The 20046-nt window shown below is 33.5% G+C and overlaps 1 protein-coding gene across 2 annotated transcripts in view; it reads right to left on the bottom strand.

Annotated features, from left to right (window-relative positions):
* Positions 1-9205: 9205 nt before the first annotated feature.
* The window catches only part of LOC135599174 (probable aldehyde dehydrogenase), a 12634-nt gene continuing 1793 nt past the window's right edge, over positions 9206-20046 (bottom strand). For both annotated transcript variants that reach the window (XM_065094000.1, XM_065093999.1), the window contains exons 4-16: positions 19889-19956; positions 18495-18552; positions 18238-18351; positions 18012-18095; positions 15637-15741; positions 14275-14388; positions 13849-13980; positions 13671-13760; positions 13082-13171; positions 11622-11831; positions 10665-10775; positions 9766-9845; positions 9206-9679 (exon numbers count right to left, since the gene is read on the bottom strand). In XM_065094000.1, coding sequence (XP_064950072.1) covers positions 9541-9679; positions 9766-9845; positions 10665-10775; positions 11622-11831; positions 13082-13171; positions 13671-13760; positions 13849-13980; positions 14275-14388; positions 15637-15741; positions 18012-18095; positions 18238-18351; positions 18495-18552; positions 19889-19956 — 1395 coding nt within the window. In that variant the 3' untranslated portion in view covers positions 9206-9540. The remainder of the gene's footprint in view (positions 9680-9765; positions 9846-10664; positions 10776-11621; positions 11832-13081; positions 13172-13670; positions 13761-13848; positions 13981-14274; positions 14389-15636; positions 15742-18011; positions 18096-18237; positions 18352-18494; positions 18553-19888; positions 19957-20046) is intronic.

Consider the following 20046-nt stretch of genomic DNA (forward strand, 5'->3'; position numbering starts at 1 on the left):
ATGAAGAAGGTTTTGCATAAAGCATGCAGCGGCCTTTTGGTACAACTTGAGCAGCAAACTAAGGGAGAGCCAATAGAATTTGAAGATCCAAACCTACTTCCTTTGCTTGCAGAATTTTCAGATATATTTGACGAACCGCACAACCTATCTCTTACCAATCGGCATGATCATTATATAACGATTCTTTCAGGCAAACCTTTAGCAAATACTTGACCATATCAGTATCTACATCTCCAGAAGGATAAAATAAAAAAGATTGTAAAAGAGATGCTCGAAACAGGAGTTATTCGGCCAAGTTGCAACCTCTACTCTTCACCAGTGCTACTTGTACGCAAGAAGGACGGAACATGGCGAATATGCATTGATTATCGAGCTCTCAATGGCATAACCATCAAGAACAAATACCTTATTCCAATAGCAGATGAATTGCTAGATGAAAGGGAGCACAAATCTTCGCAAAGCCGGACCTTCGATCCGGGTATTATCAAATACGAGTATATGAAGAAGTCATACCGAAAACCGCCTTTCGAACACACAACAGCCACTACGAATTTTTACTTTCTTCAATAAAAGGTGAAATATCTTGGGCATATCATATCAGAGGAAGGTGTGATGGTTGACCCCTTCAAAATTGAAGCAATGCAAAACTGGCCTACCCCGAGGAACATAAAATTGCTACATGGCTTTTTGGGTTTAACAGGCTACTACCGTAAGTTCGTGAAAAACTATGGAAAGATCAGTGCACCACTTACTTCCTTACTAGAAAAAGATGTCTTCCAATGGTCGGACAGAGCCTCCACTGCCTTCGACAAACTTAAGGCAGCCATAACGACGACGCCGGTGCTAGCGCTACCAGATTTCAACCGACCCTTCGTCATTAAGGCCGATGCATCTGGAGACAGAATGGGAGACGTTCTCATGCAAGATGGTCGACCACTCACATACATTAGCAAGACATTGTCTCCCTCCTATCAAAACATGTTAACATATGATAAGGAGATGCTCGCCATTGTGCACGCAGCAACGAGGTGGAGATCGTACTTGATCAAGCGATACTTTCAAATCAAGACCGACCATAAAAGCCTAAAATATCTCTTGGAGCAGAAGATATCTTCCCCCGAGCAGCAAAAATTCTTGGATTTGATTATGAAATAACTTACAAAAGGTGGAAAGAGAATGTTGTTGCAGATGCGCTTTTGCAGCTACCTAAGCAAGCTGAATTTTCGGTCGTTTTACTTCCAACCAGCGACTTCCTTGAGGATATTAAGATGGAATGACAGGAAGATTCGGAGACCAGTAAGATACAAAAAAAAATTAGAGGAAGCACCAAGCTCCGTGGCTCATTACAATTGGAAATCAAAAGAATTATGCTATAAGGGACGCATTGTGCTTGTGACAAATTCTACTTGCATCTTCAAGAGCAGATTTTGGACAAAGTTATTCCATATGCAGGGTACTAAATTGAAAAGTGCTAGTTATAGGTGCCCAGCAAGCCAATCACGTGAGTGATGTCACGTGTGACTTGATACAGAATCCTTTTGCTTATTATATTTTGGCGTATATCACTTTATAACTATTGCATAAATGCATACATATATTGTGATGTCCTTGGATTTGTGCAATGGGAATCGGATCGTGATAAGATCACGATAATGAGATCGATTCACCTTTAAACACATATCCTAAATAATCCCGGTCATAGGTTACTCGAGAGGGACATCGTGATAACCGGACAGACTGGTGTGTTGTATACCCGTCCATATGATGGATGCTGCTGGTCTCATAGCTGCTCGTGTAGGGACACTAGGGATACAGTACAGGTGCTCATTGGAGAATGAGTTCACTGATTGATCCACTTACGGAATGCTGGATGGTTGATGATGCCTTATTGTCAGACAGCGATTCCATAGTCCAAGTGGTGTATCTGGTCCTTAGACTTGAGACACCAAGGATGTCCTGTATGAGTGCTCCACTCTTTGATACCAGACTTATAGGTTTGGCTGTCCCAGATCTAGTATAGCTGGTCATTGGGAGTGGTAGTCGACCTTACGAGGGCTATTGAGTGTCGATAGAGGATCATCCACTCTCGGCGTCATTAGAGGAATATCCCATGTGTTCTTGCTTAGACAAATCCCTGGCTAGGGTCATTCGGGTTGAGAGAGAAAGAGTTCTCCGGGAGAATCCGATTAGAGCGAGACTCGAGTAGAAACCGTATGGGTCTGACAACACCATGCTCGATATACGGTCTCTGGGATATTAGATGGATGAGGAATTATAGGTACACGGTAATTGAGGACAGACAGGTCCAATGGATTGGATTCCCCTGTATCGTCTGGGGACTACGGCGTAGTGGCCTAGTACTTCCGTAGTCGATGAGTCAAGTGAATTATTACAGAGATAATAATTCACTGAGTTAGGAGTTCTGACAGGTATGACTTACGGCCAGCTCGATATTGGGCCTAGAGGGTCACACACATATGGTAGGCATTGCGATGAGTAGAGGTTCGGATATGAGATATCCAACGGAGCCCTTGTCTTATTGGATGTAGATCCAATACCCACTAGGGGAGGACCCATTAGGGTTTGACAGGGGACCTCTATAAATAGGAGGGATTCAGAGCCTCATAGGCTAGAGCCTTTGCTTGCCTTTCCTATTCTCCTCTTCCTCTCCACCTCAGAGCAGGCCTGGAGTCTTGAGGAGCGTTGTCGCAACCCTGCTGTGTGGATCACCGCTAGAGAGGAGGACGCTTGACCTCCTTCACCCTCTCCTAAGGATCTGCAAGGAAACAGGGATATACGATCTCCCTAGGTAACACAATCTACTCTATATGCAGTTTTATATTTCGCGGATTTTTCGCACCAATCTTCGCACGATGACGAACATCTTTTTGGGAATCGGGGATTTTGTTTTCTTGTTCTTCCGCTGCGCATGTGATGTCGCCCCCCAATGATTTCCCAACAAAAAGGAGTATAACATATCACCCACAAACCAACCGCCAGACGAAAGTTTTAAATAGGTGCTTGGAGACAACCCAAAGTCACCCACCAAATATGACTACCCAAAGAGAACTCCAGACCCAGCCAAGTGCCATTATTGATCAACGGATCGTGACTCGACGACGATGACCCACTAATGAAGTGCTAATATAATGGGCGAACCTACCAATAGAAGATGCCACTTGGGAGAACTATGACGACTTGAAGATCAAATTCCCAGAATTCACGAATCATCAGCCTCGAGGACAAGGCTGATTTGAAGAGGACGGGTCTGTTATGACTCTAGCTTGGAGAGTCCTAATTGAGAGGGACATTCATGTAAAACTGTTAGGACTCTAGCTAGGAGAGTCCTAATTGAGAGGGGCATTCATTTAGGAGGTTTTTTCTTAGAGAAAAATTAGGAGTTGTAAGAGAATAGGAGTCTTGAGTAGGAGTCCTATTATGAGTTGGTTAGAAGTAAGGTCTTAAGTAGGAGTCCTATTAGGAGTTAGGGTTTAGAAGCCCTATAAATAGTCATATATTCCTTCTCTTTTCATAAGCAATAGAAGAATCTTTTCTGCAGCCTTTGAGCAGCAACTTGGAGGGAGGAACCCCTATAGAGTTCTAAGGAGGCCGATCCCCTAAAGAGATCAACCCCAAGTTTAGAATCTGCAAGGGTTCTAACATATAGCCGCTAAGGTAACTTAGACTAACAACATATAAAATTATAATAAAGAATTAGTCTGACATGACATAAGAAAAAATAATATTCTTGATGGCATATATGATTAAGAGATTTAGATAATCCCAAAGAAGAATCTACTTTAAATAATTATATAATGAAATAGGATAATGTTGTTTTGGATATCCTTATAGTTTAGGATTGTATATCCAAATGTAACATTGCTATTCCACGAGGATAGTATCAATCATTCATAAATAATTTTGTGTGAATACTAGATATGTTAATATTTCACTCGATGAAATAAAAATGACATCAATAATTTAACAATACCTGAAAAACTTAAAGTATTAATATTATATTATTACAATGGTACTTCCTTCATTGCATTCAAATAAATGTCCCTATATTTTTTGGATTAAATTACTATAAAAGGTTTGAATATATATAATTTACTTTGGGTGTGTTAGACCTAAATCAAATTAGTTGAAAGGATCACATGCTTAATTACTAAAAAATTTATAGAACAAATAATTAAGATAACTAATTGGAAAAGAAATAAAAGACCTAACTTTATGATAATTATTAATAATATTTAGACTTCATTATAGTCTATAATTAGTGCACTGAAATATTTTTAAAATCAATTTAAACTTACTAATAAGTCATTAGCTAACACCTTAATGAAAGATTTAATTAAAATTTAGAATGATAATATTTGAAGTTCATGATTATATCCTCTATGATTGACAAAGTTGTTAACTCAAGACCATTAAGTATGAAAGTAGTTGAGTTCTTTCTCATACAATTTATTCCTTTTTTTTCTTCTTAGTTTAGCCCATTTAAAATTTACTATAATAAAATTAATGATAAGTGACTTAAATGAGTCGACTAGTATTTGTTTAAATAAAAATTAAGATTAAAATAGGAAATAGTCATAATATTTTGGGTGTTACTCAAGGAGTAACAAAAAAAAAAGTTGAAATGTAAATCATATGAGTTTATAAATATTATATAAACTCATAAAATAAAATTTACAGTAAAATACTACTTCTATCACAGGAATGGTCATGTGAAGAAAAACTATAGAGTTTGGTTTGAAAGGGAAAGTTATAAGTCTCAACTTTATATATTTCAAATCAAACATTACAAAAATCCATACTTAATGGATTAATTCTGACATTTTAATATATGTTACAAATAATAAAGATTTATTTTAATATAAAAACCAAAAGAGAATAAATTATTTATTGTTATAATGAATCATCTTAAAGCAAAATCGATAGTAGTTGGTATTTGATGGATCTCTAGGGTAATTTATTTGATGGATCTCTAGGATATATGCTATGTTCTTAAAATTCTAGAAATTTAGATTCTTTACCTAGAATTATCAAAATATTATTCCTCTTTTGGTGGTCATAAACTTAGTATGATTCAATAAAAGTTAATATTTGAATTCTATATAATAGTGAATTCAATAAAAGTTAATAGTATAAATCTTGATTTTATAATAATCTTGTAATTAAATATTGGAATGAAATATAGTTTTATAAACTCTTTGAGATTATATATGCTTATATTTATAGGTCATCCATATTTCTGTTTTAATAAAGAGGAACATTTTATTATATTTATAGATAACCTGTTGAGATATGACTATATAAATCTAAGTCATTCTCAAGTTGTTGACACCTTTAGATGTATATAAATGAAGTAAAAAAATAATTAGATAAAAAAAGTCAAAATTATTAGATCTTATAAGGATGATAGATTTTATGATAGCTATAATGAACATAATCATAATTCTAGTTCTTTTATAAGATTATGAAAAAGTATGATATTTTTTACTTAGTATGATTTACTAGATATGCCACAACAGAATAAGATTGCTAAAATGTAAAATCGTACTCTTATAAATATGGTTAGAAGTAAAATAGGTTATTATTCTATACTTGAATCATTATGAGGAGAAGCTATAAGAATGATTATGTATATATTGAATAAGGTTTCTAGTAAGTTAATTCCATCAACCTTTTTTAAGTTATGGATTGATTGAAATTTCAATTTAAAATATTTACATATATATAGGATTATACGATCTTCAATTCATATGAAAAGAAATTAGATTCAAGGATTATTTTTGGATATTTTATTATTTATCTATAAAATTTAAAGGGTTTATTACCCTAATCATTGTATATGGATAATTGAATTTAGTAATACAAGATTTCTAAGAAATAGTGAATTAGTGTGAGTGAAAATCTTAAAATTTAATCCCGATATTCAGAAGATATAGGTTGATACTCTTTTATCATTTGAGAGATTATTATTACATTAGTAAATGATTTGATAAAAGTGAACAATAAAATAGCATTAGTGAACTCCCACATAATATTAATATCACGACTAATGATTTTGTAGAACAATCGCAATCGATAGTTTTGAGAATATCTCAAAAGGAAAGGAGACCTATTATTTCTTATTATTATATGGTACATATACAAAAATCATATTATGATATAGGAATCAAAAAGATCCCTTATTGTTTTCATAAGTTATTAAAAGTAGTGATTCTAAAAAATGATACGATACAATAAAAGAAGAATTGGAATCAATAACCAGAATAGTGTTTGAGAACTTATCGAATTGCCCAATAACTATAAAAGAGTTTATTATATAAACATAACTCAAAGAATAATATTGAACAATATAACAATCAGATTTATGATAAATTATTTTACCCATAAAGAATGCATCGAAAAATATCTTCTCAAGTTTTTTAAATGAGTTCATTAAGAATCATTATAATATTAATGACTCATTATGATTTTGAGTTACAGGATGTGAAAACAAATTTTCTAATTGGGGATCTAGATTTATATTTGTTAACATAAATGATTCATAAAGAACATAAAGTAATATATAATTTGGTATATAAATTTAGAAAATCCATTTATGACCTTAAATAGCCTCTAAATAATGATATATAAAGTTTTTTAATATCATTACTTTCTTTAGATTTAAGAAAATTACTATTGATTAATATTTATATTTGAAGATTAGTAGGAGTAAGTTTATTATATTGCCTTAAATATCGATTATAGTTTGCTTATCAATAGTAATATTAATTTATTATACTAAACCAAGAAATTTCTCACTAAAAATTTTAAGATGTTTGATATGAGTAAGATATTTTATGTTATTAGCATTAAAATATTTAGGAATAGATCTCAAGGGTTACTAGGACTATCTCATAAAGAATATATTGACTGAATCTTGAAGAGATTTAGTATACAACTTTGTAAATGATAAAAGAAAAAATTTTAATCAAAATAAATATTCTTTAAAATGACTTCAAAAAGAATTAGATAAAGAAAAATATTCCTTATGTATACATAGTTAAAATTCTATTATATATTTAAAACCTATGCCAAATCAGATATTAGTTTTATAATTGAAATACTGGATAGATATTAGAGTTACCTAAGAATGAAAAATACTAAGAGACTACAAAGAAAATAATAATTACCTAGAAGGGATGAATGATTATATGCTCATATATATGAAATTATATCAGCTTGAAATTATGATATTTTCATGTGCTGATTTTGCAAATTGTCTCAATAATAGAAAGTTCATTTTATGGTTTATATCTATATTAGTTAGAGAGACAATTTATAAGAAAAAAAATAAAGTAATATACTATTATATTATTAACAATAGAAGTTAATTTTGGACATGCTTTGAGGCCATTGATCAATCTTTATGACTACGAAATTTTATCTTAGTACTTAGATGTGGTTAGACTCAATTGTCAAGTTGTGGAAGATACTTTATGACATATCACAATAGTTTTATTCTCTAAGAATGATATGTACTATTGCAGTTCTATGTATTATGGTATAAAGTATTTGATGGTTAGAGAAAAGAGTCTAAAAATAACTAATGTCAATTAATAGCTTGAGTTTTACTATATTGATTGTTGACTTATGACCTAGAATGTTTGAAAGAACATATTCTTATGATTAGGTTTGTGAGCAACTCATAAAAGATATGGTGATATATGTTTGAGTGGACATAATAATTAATATTCTTACATGCATATTTAAAATTATTTATTTCTACTATTATGTTCATATTTATATATGTACATATTATGATGGAAAGTGATGACAAGATTGTCTTAATAAGATAAATTATAGAAATCATTTTGAACTATATTAGGAAGTGCTAATAGTGTTATGGTACATAGAAGGAAGTATGACATTGATGATATACAATTGTTATGACTCATGTTACTAGTTAAAATGAATATAGTATTATTATATTTATTAAAGTTATTGGTCTATTTTTGTAATTCATGCATGTAAAAATGAATTTCAAAATCCAAAATCTAGTTGGGTAAAATTAATCTTAAATAAATTTTATTTTATTTATTTTTTATTTTGAATCCTTTTGTATCTTTGGGTAAGTGGGAGAATATTAGAGTATGTGATCTTATCTAATTAGGTAAGATATATTATGGATATGATTAGATTTTGATTATGATTATTGGTCAATAGAAAGAAAGTTTAATTATAGTATTATTCCTTAGGAGATGACCTTGATGGGAGGGACTTTTCTAATTAATTATCCTACTATATACAGAAAACACATAATGTGTGGATATGCGAATATACGGATACACATATAAGAGTAGATGTGTAAATACATGATTGAGATATTACAAAATTTTCATCTTCCTTTAGTCACGTGAATCAATCAATGAGAGATTAAATATTAGAGATCTTCTCTTATCTCCTATTGTCCCTAAATCCATCAACCAAGTTTGCGTTGTGACACTATGGTATTTTGCTATTGTGTATCAAGATAATTACCAATTAAATCTCTAGTTTTCAACCTATAATAAAAAATCATATATGGTAGCACCGAGTTGCAACCTCAACAGATCATACTTCTCAAAGAAAAATAAAAGGATCATACTTCAGCAGGATTTGCAGTAATATTTGTACCGACAACATTCTTTTTCCAATGTCTGATTTGCATGCCATGGTTCAGATGCTCCTAAGCTGCTGCAATGGTGATAATACATGCTTATCATCTTAATCCACCTTCCATGTTTGAAATTCCTGTCGCTTTTTTTTTAAGAAAACTTTGAATTACTCAAGCGTATTGCAGAATTTGCGAAACAAAATTTGAAGAACTGTGTTTATCATTGGTAGAAACATCCCATGAAACAACCTCCTTCCTCTCCCTACTGCGGCAAAGATTGGCCAGCTTGTGTAGAAGAAACTCTCTAGGTTAATGATGTCATCAACTATCGATATACATCACTGGTAAGATCAAGATAGCATATTTATGAGATTTAATCAATCTAAATGATCGAATTGTTGGGCCAATCGCATGCCCTTCCTGTAGGCCTGCCTGCAATCAATGCTTCTCCCTCCGCCTTTACAAATTCCTGTTGTTAGTATCTGTTTAAGAGACTGTTTCTTGTGTTCTGATCTCAGAGCAATGGGCCGAAGTATCAGACATAAAATAACTATATGGATAATACAAATCAATCAAATTAATGACCAAAGAGCTCAAGAGGTTATAATTAGCAAGAACTAAGCGCCATAACGTAAGTTTCTACAATGCATACATGTTATAACATAAACTGCAAGATGAGAGCACGCCAACCATCTCAGACCCACTGCCTTCACGTTGTATTACCCTCGTGCAAATCCTGGTCCATAAACAAAACCTATGAGAGGAATGCTTGATATGGATCATGAGAGGACTCCTTTCTTTCTCTTCAGTCATAAAAAGTACATTCTTCTCAGTTTTATATCTGCCCCGGCTAACTCTGTTTTTATGGATCAATTTTTCAATCAGCTACTTTATGAAGGTGGTGGGACTTCCCAATTCTGTGGCAAGGGCCCGATATCGTGTATAATCTCTCTGTGGCAAGACCAAACAAGTTTGATTGCTTCTGGGGTGCCAATTCCTGCACCTCTGGGATCGCCAGCTGGGCCAAACCTACAATGTTAAACCATTGCCATTATGATACTGTGAGTTTCACAGCCTAAAATGAAGTAAATTTGATGCTACTAATTTCCAATCACCAGTGGTTCTGTGGAGCTCCAGTGGTCCTTGCCCTGATTCCAGCATATGTCGTCCCATTCACCGACTTCCCAAGCACTTCCTGCATGGATGCAAAAGGGGGTACATCAAATACCAAAAGTTACAACACATTACTTTGGTATTACGACGTAAAAAGATTAAGAACCTTTGTCCACTCAACTAGATCTCTCATCAAAATTTCTGATTATGTGATGATGAACAGTTCCAACTTACACAACATCCAAAACATAGCATTGTGGGGAAAAAAAAATGAAATAAAATAAAAAACTACAGTTATGAACTACCATATAAGTTGCAGTTTTAAACTTTTAATTTTCCAAATAAATAAATGAACAGGGACTGATGTGGTTCAGCATACCAAGCAAATGCAGTGATGGACAGGAGCTCAAGTGCTAAAGGGAAGCTCTGTCAATGAAACATAAAGGGAAAGAAAATCCAAAGGCATTGCTGAAGTGATAGAATCTGGCTTCTTCTAAGGATTGGGATAACTAACAGCCATAATTATTAAAAGGTTGAAAACATTTACTTCAACTTAGCAAATTTGCTTTGCAGCGATAGCCTTCCTTAACAAAATGTGAGACCTTTAGGGACCTAGTAGTCTAGGTGGATCATAATAATACTTATTGAATCCTGTGCCCTAAGATTGTATAACTTATTCTCCAAAAGAAAATGGCATCATTTACAAGCTCCTTTAATCATGCTACAATCTGTCAAAGCTTTACTCGGTAAGAAGTCAATCAGAAGACATGAATAAAATCCAAATCAAATTGATCAAACACATATTCCATAAAAAGTGACTAGGTTTGTGGATATTTATATCAGTACTTGAACATATAAGAAAATATAGCCCACAACAGTTTCAGACAGTTGCAAATCTTACCTGCAGGAACAATGGATCATTTGAGACCACAGCAGCTGTTAAATGTGCATGCATCCTCTCACAAACATTCAACACCTCAGTGAGCTGATCATGCTTGTAGTAAGTGATAATCTGGGTGAGAAGAGTCATCAGTGAGTTTTAATTGTAGCTGTGGTTCCAATAAAAACAACTCCAAATAAAATATTTACAGATGCAAAATGAATTTCTCTTATTTAAAATGGAAGTACAGGAGAAAAAATATAAAGCATATTTTTTCCTGAATCCATATTTCAGCTGTTCAATCAGCAAGTGAAAGAACAATAATGAGCTCCAAATTGGACATGCTTTAGACTCATCAACCATTCCCTTTCTCCCTTGATTTATCTATATTGGTGGTAACTCAGAGATAAGAATAGCGACTTATGTGAGGGAGCAGTTGCAATTAAATGATGAGACTTTTGTAGAATCTCTTGATTGAAAGCCAAAAAAGAAAAGATGGATTTTCAATGTGTGCTAAGAGTTCTTGCCCACAAAAGTCATGTAGTGAGAACTTTACTAGATGCATGAAAAAAATAACTACAGTGGACTCATCACCATGGCCATCATTATTATCTAGACCATTTTACCTCAAATGCATGGTCAGTTTTAGACCACTAGTCAAATATTTCACAAACAAACTGAGAAAATTCTTAAGCCCGTTGTAACTAGAGAAGATGGTGCCCATTGTCTAGCCATGAAAATTTCAGGTCAGAGAGGAACTTATCTGAAAGCAAAACCTAATGCAGATATAAAGCTTTAAAAGGCTTGAGTTATGGAATAAGGTGGAAACAGAAAACTTCACCACAAGTAATAATGTTCATGATAAAAATAAAACAATGAAGCACAACCATGCTTTAATATCCATTATTCTAAATCACAATTGAGAAATTTTACCCTGGAGTAAAATTAAAGGTACACTCTTTTAACTTTAACATTTACCTGGAAGGGGCCAAAAATTTCTTTTGTAACAAGCTCAAAGTTATCAGGTTTAAGTATTTCTGCTAAAGGAACAAAAACAGCTGTTGGTTTCAGTGCACCATAAATTTTTGGAATAGAATGATTCTCCAACTCTTCACCACCAAAAAGTAGTTCAGATCCTGGAATCTTAAGCAACTTCTGGATATGTTCCAGCATGCTTTCTGTTGTGACCTGTGTGAACAAGACAATTCCTTAGAATTTAATATCTCATGATAAAGCAAATAAAAGATAGAAGATATTTTGACCCAACAGACTCAGTATATATACATATCAAAATCATATGCACCCGACAAATATAAAAAAATTCAATTTAATTGTTTTGAAATATATTCAATTATGTTGTTTTGGAACAAGAAAAAGCTTGTCTTGCTTGAACCAAAGCTTATCTTCTTGTACTCTAGGACACTTGTCTTGCTGAAACCTCAATGATTTTTTGCAGATAGCATAGGTATTGGTGATCATGATAATATTTGTACGTAGGAACAGCGCTAAAGAGGAGAGTTAAGCTATCCACCTCATATATATAGTAGAATGTGTAGTAAAATGACTGCTTTGCTTCTTCTACTGCAGATTAAGGAGATGCTATCTTAGAACATAATCAATTATTCAATTATAGAACAAGCAATGGCTTTCGCTAGGTATGAGAGCCTTGAGTACACAACTTATGTAGTGGCATAACCAGACGACTCTTGACTCACTTAACTAACTCGCTAATGCACATAAATATCGATTCATAGTTGTTACTAACGCCCTTGCTTACAAGCTTCTTGGCTGTTGTTCTCCTAGCAACCTCTGATAGCTTCCGTATTAAATTGCTTACACTAATTTTCACTGAGATATTCAATAGTTATATCTACAACGTCTCTAATCCACCTTTACCTAAAATATCCAGAATATTTTTATGCCACATAATCTTAACCCTTAGCGGAGTGCTCCTGCCTGCACCGAATATCTTAATCCACTTACTGCAAGTACCATTTGTCTCTTATCTTGAATAGCAACCTACATTCAAGCGAAGAAAACTAAAAATTTATAGTAAATCTTACACAAATATAAACACAAAGTACGGGATGAGTTATTTCCTTTAGGTTTGTATTGGAGAAAGAGCTAGTAGAGTCAATAACTAATTATCATAAACCATAGGACACAAAATTAATTCCAATTGAGAAACAAAATTTTGATATTTTAGAAGGCATGTGAATTAAAAATAGCTTGACTTATTTTCTGGCTAAAAAAAATTATACACCATGTTAAGGAACTGCAAATCCCAAAAAGTTTAATTAAGGAAGAAACTTATTACGAATGAACTCAAATATTGTTGATAAAGGTCTATTCCAGATTCAACGTTGTGCTGCATTTGCTAATTAATGTCAAGTTGAAAGACAATTTATCTGCTATGAATATCAAACTAGCACACTTACAGTAAGAACAGGGCCAATAGTTAAATCCTGCAGCTTTCGTCGCCCAGCAAGAAGTTGCATTTTAGACAGTAGCTCACTGGAAGCCCAATTCTGCAAACGAAAATGGAAAATTTTCCAACTTGTGAGATATAGGCAAAACAAGAGTCTTTGATTTAAACTATAGCATGTCAATCTAATTTTTTTTATGCAAGCAAGCTATGGTATATCATAAATTTCACAAAGTTAAGAAGTATAGACTAGAGAAAATTTGCAATTTACTGAAGCAGCATATTAGTTTTTATTTAATAATATAATGAAGTGATTTGTTAATGTCTCGATTAACCTTCTTGTCATTAAGAAAATGCTACAGTTACATGGCACAAGAATCTTGATGCCTTTTTAGCATGGCACAAAATTGTGTTGGGTTCACCTGTATGCCTTATGCAGGCAATCATAGACCAGAAATTGACAGTCATATGTTGGCACCTCCAACAGGTTGACATGGCTTGTATTGATAGCTTTCTAGCAGTTGTATCAAGTTTCAACATATCCCATTACATGACAATCATAACAGCAATCCTTGCATTAAAGTTAAGATGACAAATGGCACCTCATGAATGAATAGAATTGACTGAGCAGAGCACTTTTGGCCACTACAAGCATAAGCATCTTGATCGCATACCCATGCAACATAATCAACCTGCCAGAATGATAAACAGCCGATAAGTGGCTTTACATATGCAAGTGACATGCATATGAAAGGTGGCTTTAGCTATAAACTAACAAACCTCTTGAACATCTGGACCAAGGATTTTCCAATCATAACCTGCATCTTCCAATTTAATGCGGCCTTTCAAGTCCACAGCTAAACTTTCAGCTACTCGTGAACTCCCAGTAAAAAGTGTCATTTGTGGCTTTGCCTGGTTGTACAAAGCACAAAGATATAAAACATTCCAATTAGAACAGGAGAAATACCAACAAGCTTGTAAATATAATTATAGAAAATTCAAAATGTTTTAACAGTCAGCAAGCGGACTCCCCATTCATTATATTTCTGGTAGTATTCAACTAAAATTTAGATCAAATATCTGAAAGCTAATTTAACAATTTGACAAAATGGGAACTCAGACAAACAGTAAAAGTTCAGGTGTGTTTAGCATTACAATGAACTATAAAAATTTATTCATTACAGTAAAAGTTAGGAAAACGCAAACCTCTCGCAAAAGTTTATTCATTGTTTTACCATCAGAGTTGATGAAGTCAACATCCTCTCTAGGTAACCCACAATCATGAAGCAATCGAAGCATTTGCTCCATCACAATGCTCACCTGTAGCAACCAAAATTTCCCATCAGTTGTGCAAAATACAAATGGTCAGAATAGTCAAATTAAAAGCAAAGGAAAACATTAGCATCAGCAAGACATGATAAAACAGGCAATAATGACATCTTGATGCTGGAGGTAACAGATCTCAAATTTGTCCAAGCTACCACTAAAAACTGTGACTGCAACTTACCAACAAGGAAACCAACCATTCAAAAAAATTAAGAAGAAAGATGGAATCATGGAACCATTCAGCCTGTCAAGCCAATGACATTATGTTGAAAAAAAAAAGACAAAAATTTAATTTGATTCCAAGAATAAAGCAACATGGCTTTGGCTGAGACATGGCATAATGTGCCAAATATAGTTCAGTTTAATGATACTCCAAATAAAATTTGAAATATGTCATACATCAGTTGAATGATCATTATTATGGATCTTACTGCCTCAACTAAATTGTGTGTTATCTAAATCCACATGCAATCCATTTCCCAAATTGGAGCAAAAGGAAAGTGAGCTGAGCTTGACACCATAGGCAAGCTTTTTTCGAGAAAGAACTTACTGAGTTGATATGACAACCCAATCTCCCACATCACCAGGTGATGTTGAATTGTTGGTATCTACAGAATATATAGATAGACTGAATCCTGATAACTCAGCAAATCACATGGATAAGATCAGTTTAAGAATAAGTTACTACATCAGTCGATACATTGAATTCTGACACTTGGAACAGAGCCAAACCTAGGACCACAAATGTGTCCACTAATGAGCCAGAATAAATGTGCTACCTGTGAAGCACAACATAAAGTGGAGCAGCCACTATCATGTTATCCTTCCCACATGTCTAACATGGACTACTGGTATAGGCCATGGGGATTGAGTGTGTTTCTTTGTGCGTGGACCTTGACTAGTATACTAGGCTAAATACTTAGCCACTGACATATATTATTGGATTGTTCCAACTAAGGATTTAAATTTCAATTCAATATTGGTTTTGGTGATCAGTTGGGCTGATATGGTACTAGGATACTAGGCAATATGCTGATTTGTAACATACGCTATCACCAGAAAAAATAATCTATATAGTCTGGTACTAGTCATTGATTGAATTGGTAAATACTGGTTAGTACATAATGGTCAAACAAGTATTTGAGATTTTCAATACAACTAAGTCCTAGAAATATTGATGTTGTAGCAGCTGAGAAATTCAAAGAGGCATCTGTTCAAACAAAGAAATTTTATTAACATTACCTTGCTATCAACTTTAATAATTGGTTTATTGCCCATGTATAGTGCACCCATTAGTTGCAATACGGGAATCTCCAATGGGAAATTGAAAGGCGTAATTATAGCAACCTGTTGAAATTCAAAAATAAAAATTTCTAGATTTCTTTTCTGTAACAATATGTGAATTAAACAGACGAATAAATAATCACAATATTTAGTGTAAAATTCAAAAAGGTTAATACAGGTTTAACCACACAGGCACTAGCATGTATTTTGTCTTTACAGTAAAAAAGCATGCGACATGCATACCAGTAAAACGATAACCATCTCTATGTATTATAACTTAATGCATGCGGATAGGCATTTAACTTATACTTTTCCTCGATGAACACACATGCATTTACATTATTGCATGAAGGGAATGATAATTATTGTACTACACATCTCAGATAACCTCCTAAACAGAACTTCGATTGTTCATTTCTTTAGTAACAGAAATCTCTTTTAATGAATACTTCTTATAATATGGATGTAGCATGCAAGATTGAAACCACAGAGATTCCAAGGCACTAGAGGTTTCCAGTATAAATTTCAACAATTTAAAGAATTAGATTATTCAATTAAATTAGTTCCAAAGCAGAGAGATAGTCACAATGCATCAGATGTATTATCATTGACCATTATCACCTTCTGATATATTTTTCGCCTTTGAAATACTTCTTCGCAAGAAGAAAATCACATGAACTAAAATGAGGACTAAAACCAGAAATAAGTTAATATGTACATAGGTAAAAAAGAACTGTGACAATAATGCAGTCGTATAGCAGATAACAGTATAGACCGACAAAATTTAGAGAATTTTCATAGTTTTTCATAGTCAAATACCTTCACAAGCAACACCCTAATTTCATAAACCACTGGAAGTATGTATTTTCATATGAAGGTGTCCTAAAAGGATGCATTTGTTGTTGTTTGTAGATCAGGCAACAGTAGGTCATTAATTAAAAGAAGTATTCATTCATGGAAAATTGTGAGGTTCATGTGGACCAACATCTAGAGATGCAGCTCTAAATCTGATTCCATAAACCACATAGTTTTCCTATCTGAAACAGGGTTTTATAGAAAACAAGAATGTTTGCTAACAATAGGCTTTCGGGATTTGACAATAGTGCCATGGACTACAAATACCCTATTACTTAATCAGGAACAACACATGGATATGCAAAATAAAGTTCTCACTTTAAGACTTTTAGAAGAAGGCAACAATATTGCATAGATAACTGTATTTGGAAGAACAAAAATCATAGTGGATGTATATTAGAGAATCAGTAGAGGGATATCAAACATAAGGCACTACCGAGTTTTAAATTACTGTTGGGATTTCTTAAAATTGACAGGCTTCAACGACATTTAGTTGAATCTTGACATGATTTATTTAGCTTAACAGATATGCTTGGATGATTAGAATTACTGTTTTTAAGGTTCCTGGATTTGATCAGGTTGATAAGCTCTTGAAGACTTTCAGCCAAACAAATCACTTAATGAAATCTCTAATGGAAGTTATGTGTCGTTCAATTAAATGATACAGTCATAATATCCTCTCACTTTATGATGCCAAATATAAGGCAATGTCAGGGCAATCAGGACTCAAATTTTGGGCCTCACCAAGACACCAAAGATAGAACATTTGATAAACATTAGCAAGATGAAAATAGTACTCTTGCAATGGATCCTTAAAACTGTAGCTTAAATCACCAATACAAGTTTTGCAAAAAATGAGAACTCACAGCGTAAGCCATTCTTATGCTCCTTGTCCATAATTTTCCCAAGTCCTAAAATTTCCAACAATTCCAACTCATGCTCCTGTCACTGACCATCTATAAAGTACAGACATGGACATGACAGGATCGATGTGGCTGTAGCAAATTGTCATAGATCTATATTTATTTTTAACATTTGATATATGAAAATAATTATGACCCTCATATGTACCTTATAAGTAGAAATAACAATCACTCACAAAGTCCCACAAATTTACATTTAAAAGATTAAAATATTAAGAGTCAGAATAAGCTGAACATCTGAAATATATACATTGTTTAAGATCGACATGTCTAGAAGCCTTATATAGATCGCATGGTTCTGGCATTAATATCATGTAATGACAGAGGAATATAGATAATTCACTAGTTCTCATGTGTTTTGAACTTTGAAGTGTCCAACTTAAGAAGCTTCTGACAAGCATTGATATCTGAGAGGGACACAAGAACACGTGTCTGAGCTTTATAACTAACAATGCTTTTTTTTCCAAAATTGTAAAGCAATACAGGATAGCCTTCTTATGAGTCCCATACAAAGGAGACCTGCTAACTCAAACAGGAGAAATAGAGAAGCCTTACAGGACCATATGGCCATCGATAGCCATGGCTCTGCTGCCCAAGGTGGTTGCCTGGTACTGCAAATGATCGAGCTAGGAACCGCACCTGTCATATCAGAAAGAAATGATTAAAACTGATGGCAGTTAATGATTGCAGACTGCATCCTATTTGAAAGGAAAAAAAACTATGAGCAGATGATCCAAACAGAACAGCAGATTTTAAAAAAGTCTAAACCTTCTGTTTGTACCTGGTCTCCAGAAAAATTCTCCAAAAATTTTTGGGTTACATTGACTTCACCAAGAGCTTGGTTATAACTCTTCGGTGATACTCTTTGGATAAGCCTTGCAAAAAATTCTGAAACCTAATATTATACACAAGAATCAAGCATATAAATATATGACTTAACTATCCAAAGCTTCATCCTGAATGTCCACTGACCATCACACATATTTAAAAAATAAAACTACCGAAAAAAATTATCATTTATATTCAAAAAGAATGTACCTGAGGTTGAGCGAGCATCTGTGCAGCTTTTGCAGATACATCACCATATAGCAAGTATCTAGACGAAATTAGAACAAAAATCAGCAAGTAAAGAAAGGAAAAAAAAAGGAAAGAAAGAAGTGACCATGCTTAAAGCGAACAAGAAAATCAGATGAAACTAGACAAATAGATCTTTTTTCTTTTTCTGTCTCAATAATTCAAAAGAAGCAGACATGCAACTTTTAAGTAAAGTACTTCCAATGAAAAAAAGTTCAAAAAGCAAGCAGGATTCTTGTAAATGTATTTTAAGTACAAAGCACAACATTCAGATTATTCAACCCAGAAGAGTATATAAACATTTAATGATAGGCTAAAAATTTGTCAAGTACACATCATCATATAGGGTAGCTATAGAATACAACTCAAAAACAAGAAGGCTGTGACAAATAGTTCCACAAAAGGAATGGATGGTGGATTGTGTTGGTATATAAGGCCAGATGCTAGTAAACTTAAAACCATATTTCCCAAAATTCTTTTGCCCAAGATATTAGTATTAGATCCATCAAACCTCATATACTAACAAAATCCAACATCCATTATAAGGTAACCTTGTGAACCACTTGATCTGAAGTCTGAACTAATATGGGTCAAGATGGGGGCTTTCTTGAACCCCATAGGTCAATTTTAGAACATGCATGGTGGGCCTTGACCAAGGCATCAAGCCATTGAGTGCAGAAGGTTGTGATGCCCAAATTAGCTTTGTACTGGATACAAATGATTAATGGTCTTCCTATATACGATCAGATGGTTCTACTACCTGTAAGAATTTTGGACAACTTTGTATAAATTTCATTTTATCCCAATCACTGGGCAAGTAGGCCTAAGAATTTTGAACAACTTTGTATAAATTTCATTTTATCCCAATCACTAGGAAAGTAGGCCTATCATATTAGACTATGACAAAGGCACCATGGGATTTTACAAAATTTTATCATATTCAGTCAAATTAACCTGGATGGCTACATAAAAAACATAAAAAAATCTTATGATACAGTGACAAATTTTAGTCCCTCAAGCGAAACAAAGTATTAAAAATCATAAAAAGATCAAACCCTGTGGTTTATGGATCAAGATGATCTATGAAACAAACAGACTAAACTTGTTTAAATGTAAAACAACTAACAAATTCCACTGGTAAACAGAAAATTTAAGATAGATGGAAGAGAATATCTTTTGAAAGAATAAGTTACAATATTTTTCTGAATTTGCAAGGTTGTAGAGGTGATAAAAAAATATTGTTACAAACATGTGACTGAATATATGTACTGAACTTCAAGTAGCATGAAATAACCATGTTATTATGCAGTAGTTATAAAACTTATTCCAAATTTCATTAATTTACTAAGAAAACAAACCTATCTTGAGCTCTAAATGGATTGTGGAGCCCATACTTGGGGCACCTGCATAAGCTGTGCACAAATGGCTGCAAAAAGCAAGTGAAACAATTAGATCTGATACCACAAGAGATTAGTTCCAGGAAGTATGATACCCGGAAGTAGGATGAATACCCAAT

This window comes from Musa acuminata, chromosome BXJ2-1 (assembly GCF_036884655.1).
Source record: "Musa acuminata AAA Group cultivar baxijiao chromosome BXJ2-1, Cavendish_Baxijiao_AAA, whole genome shotgun sequence".
NCBI lineage: Eukaryota > Viridiplantae > Streptophyta > Magnoliopsida > Zingiberales > Musaceae > Musa > Musa acuminata.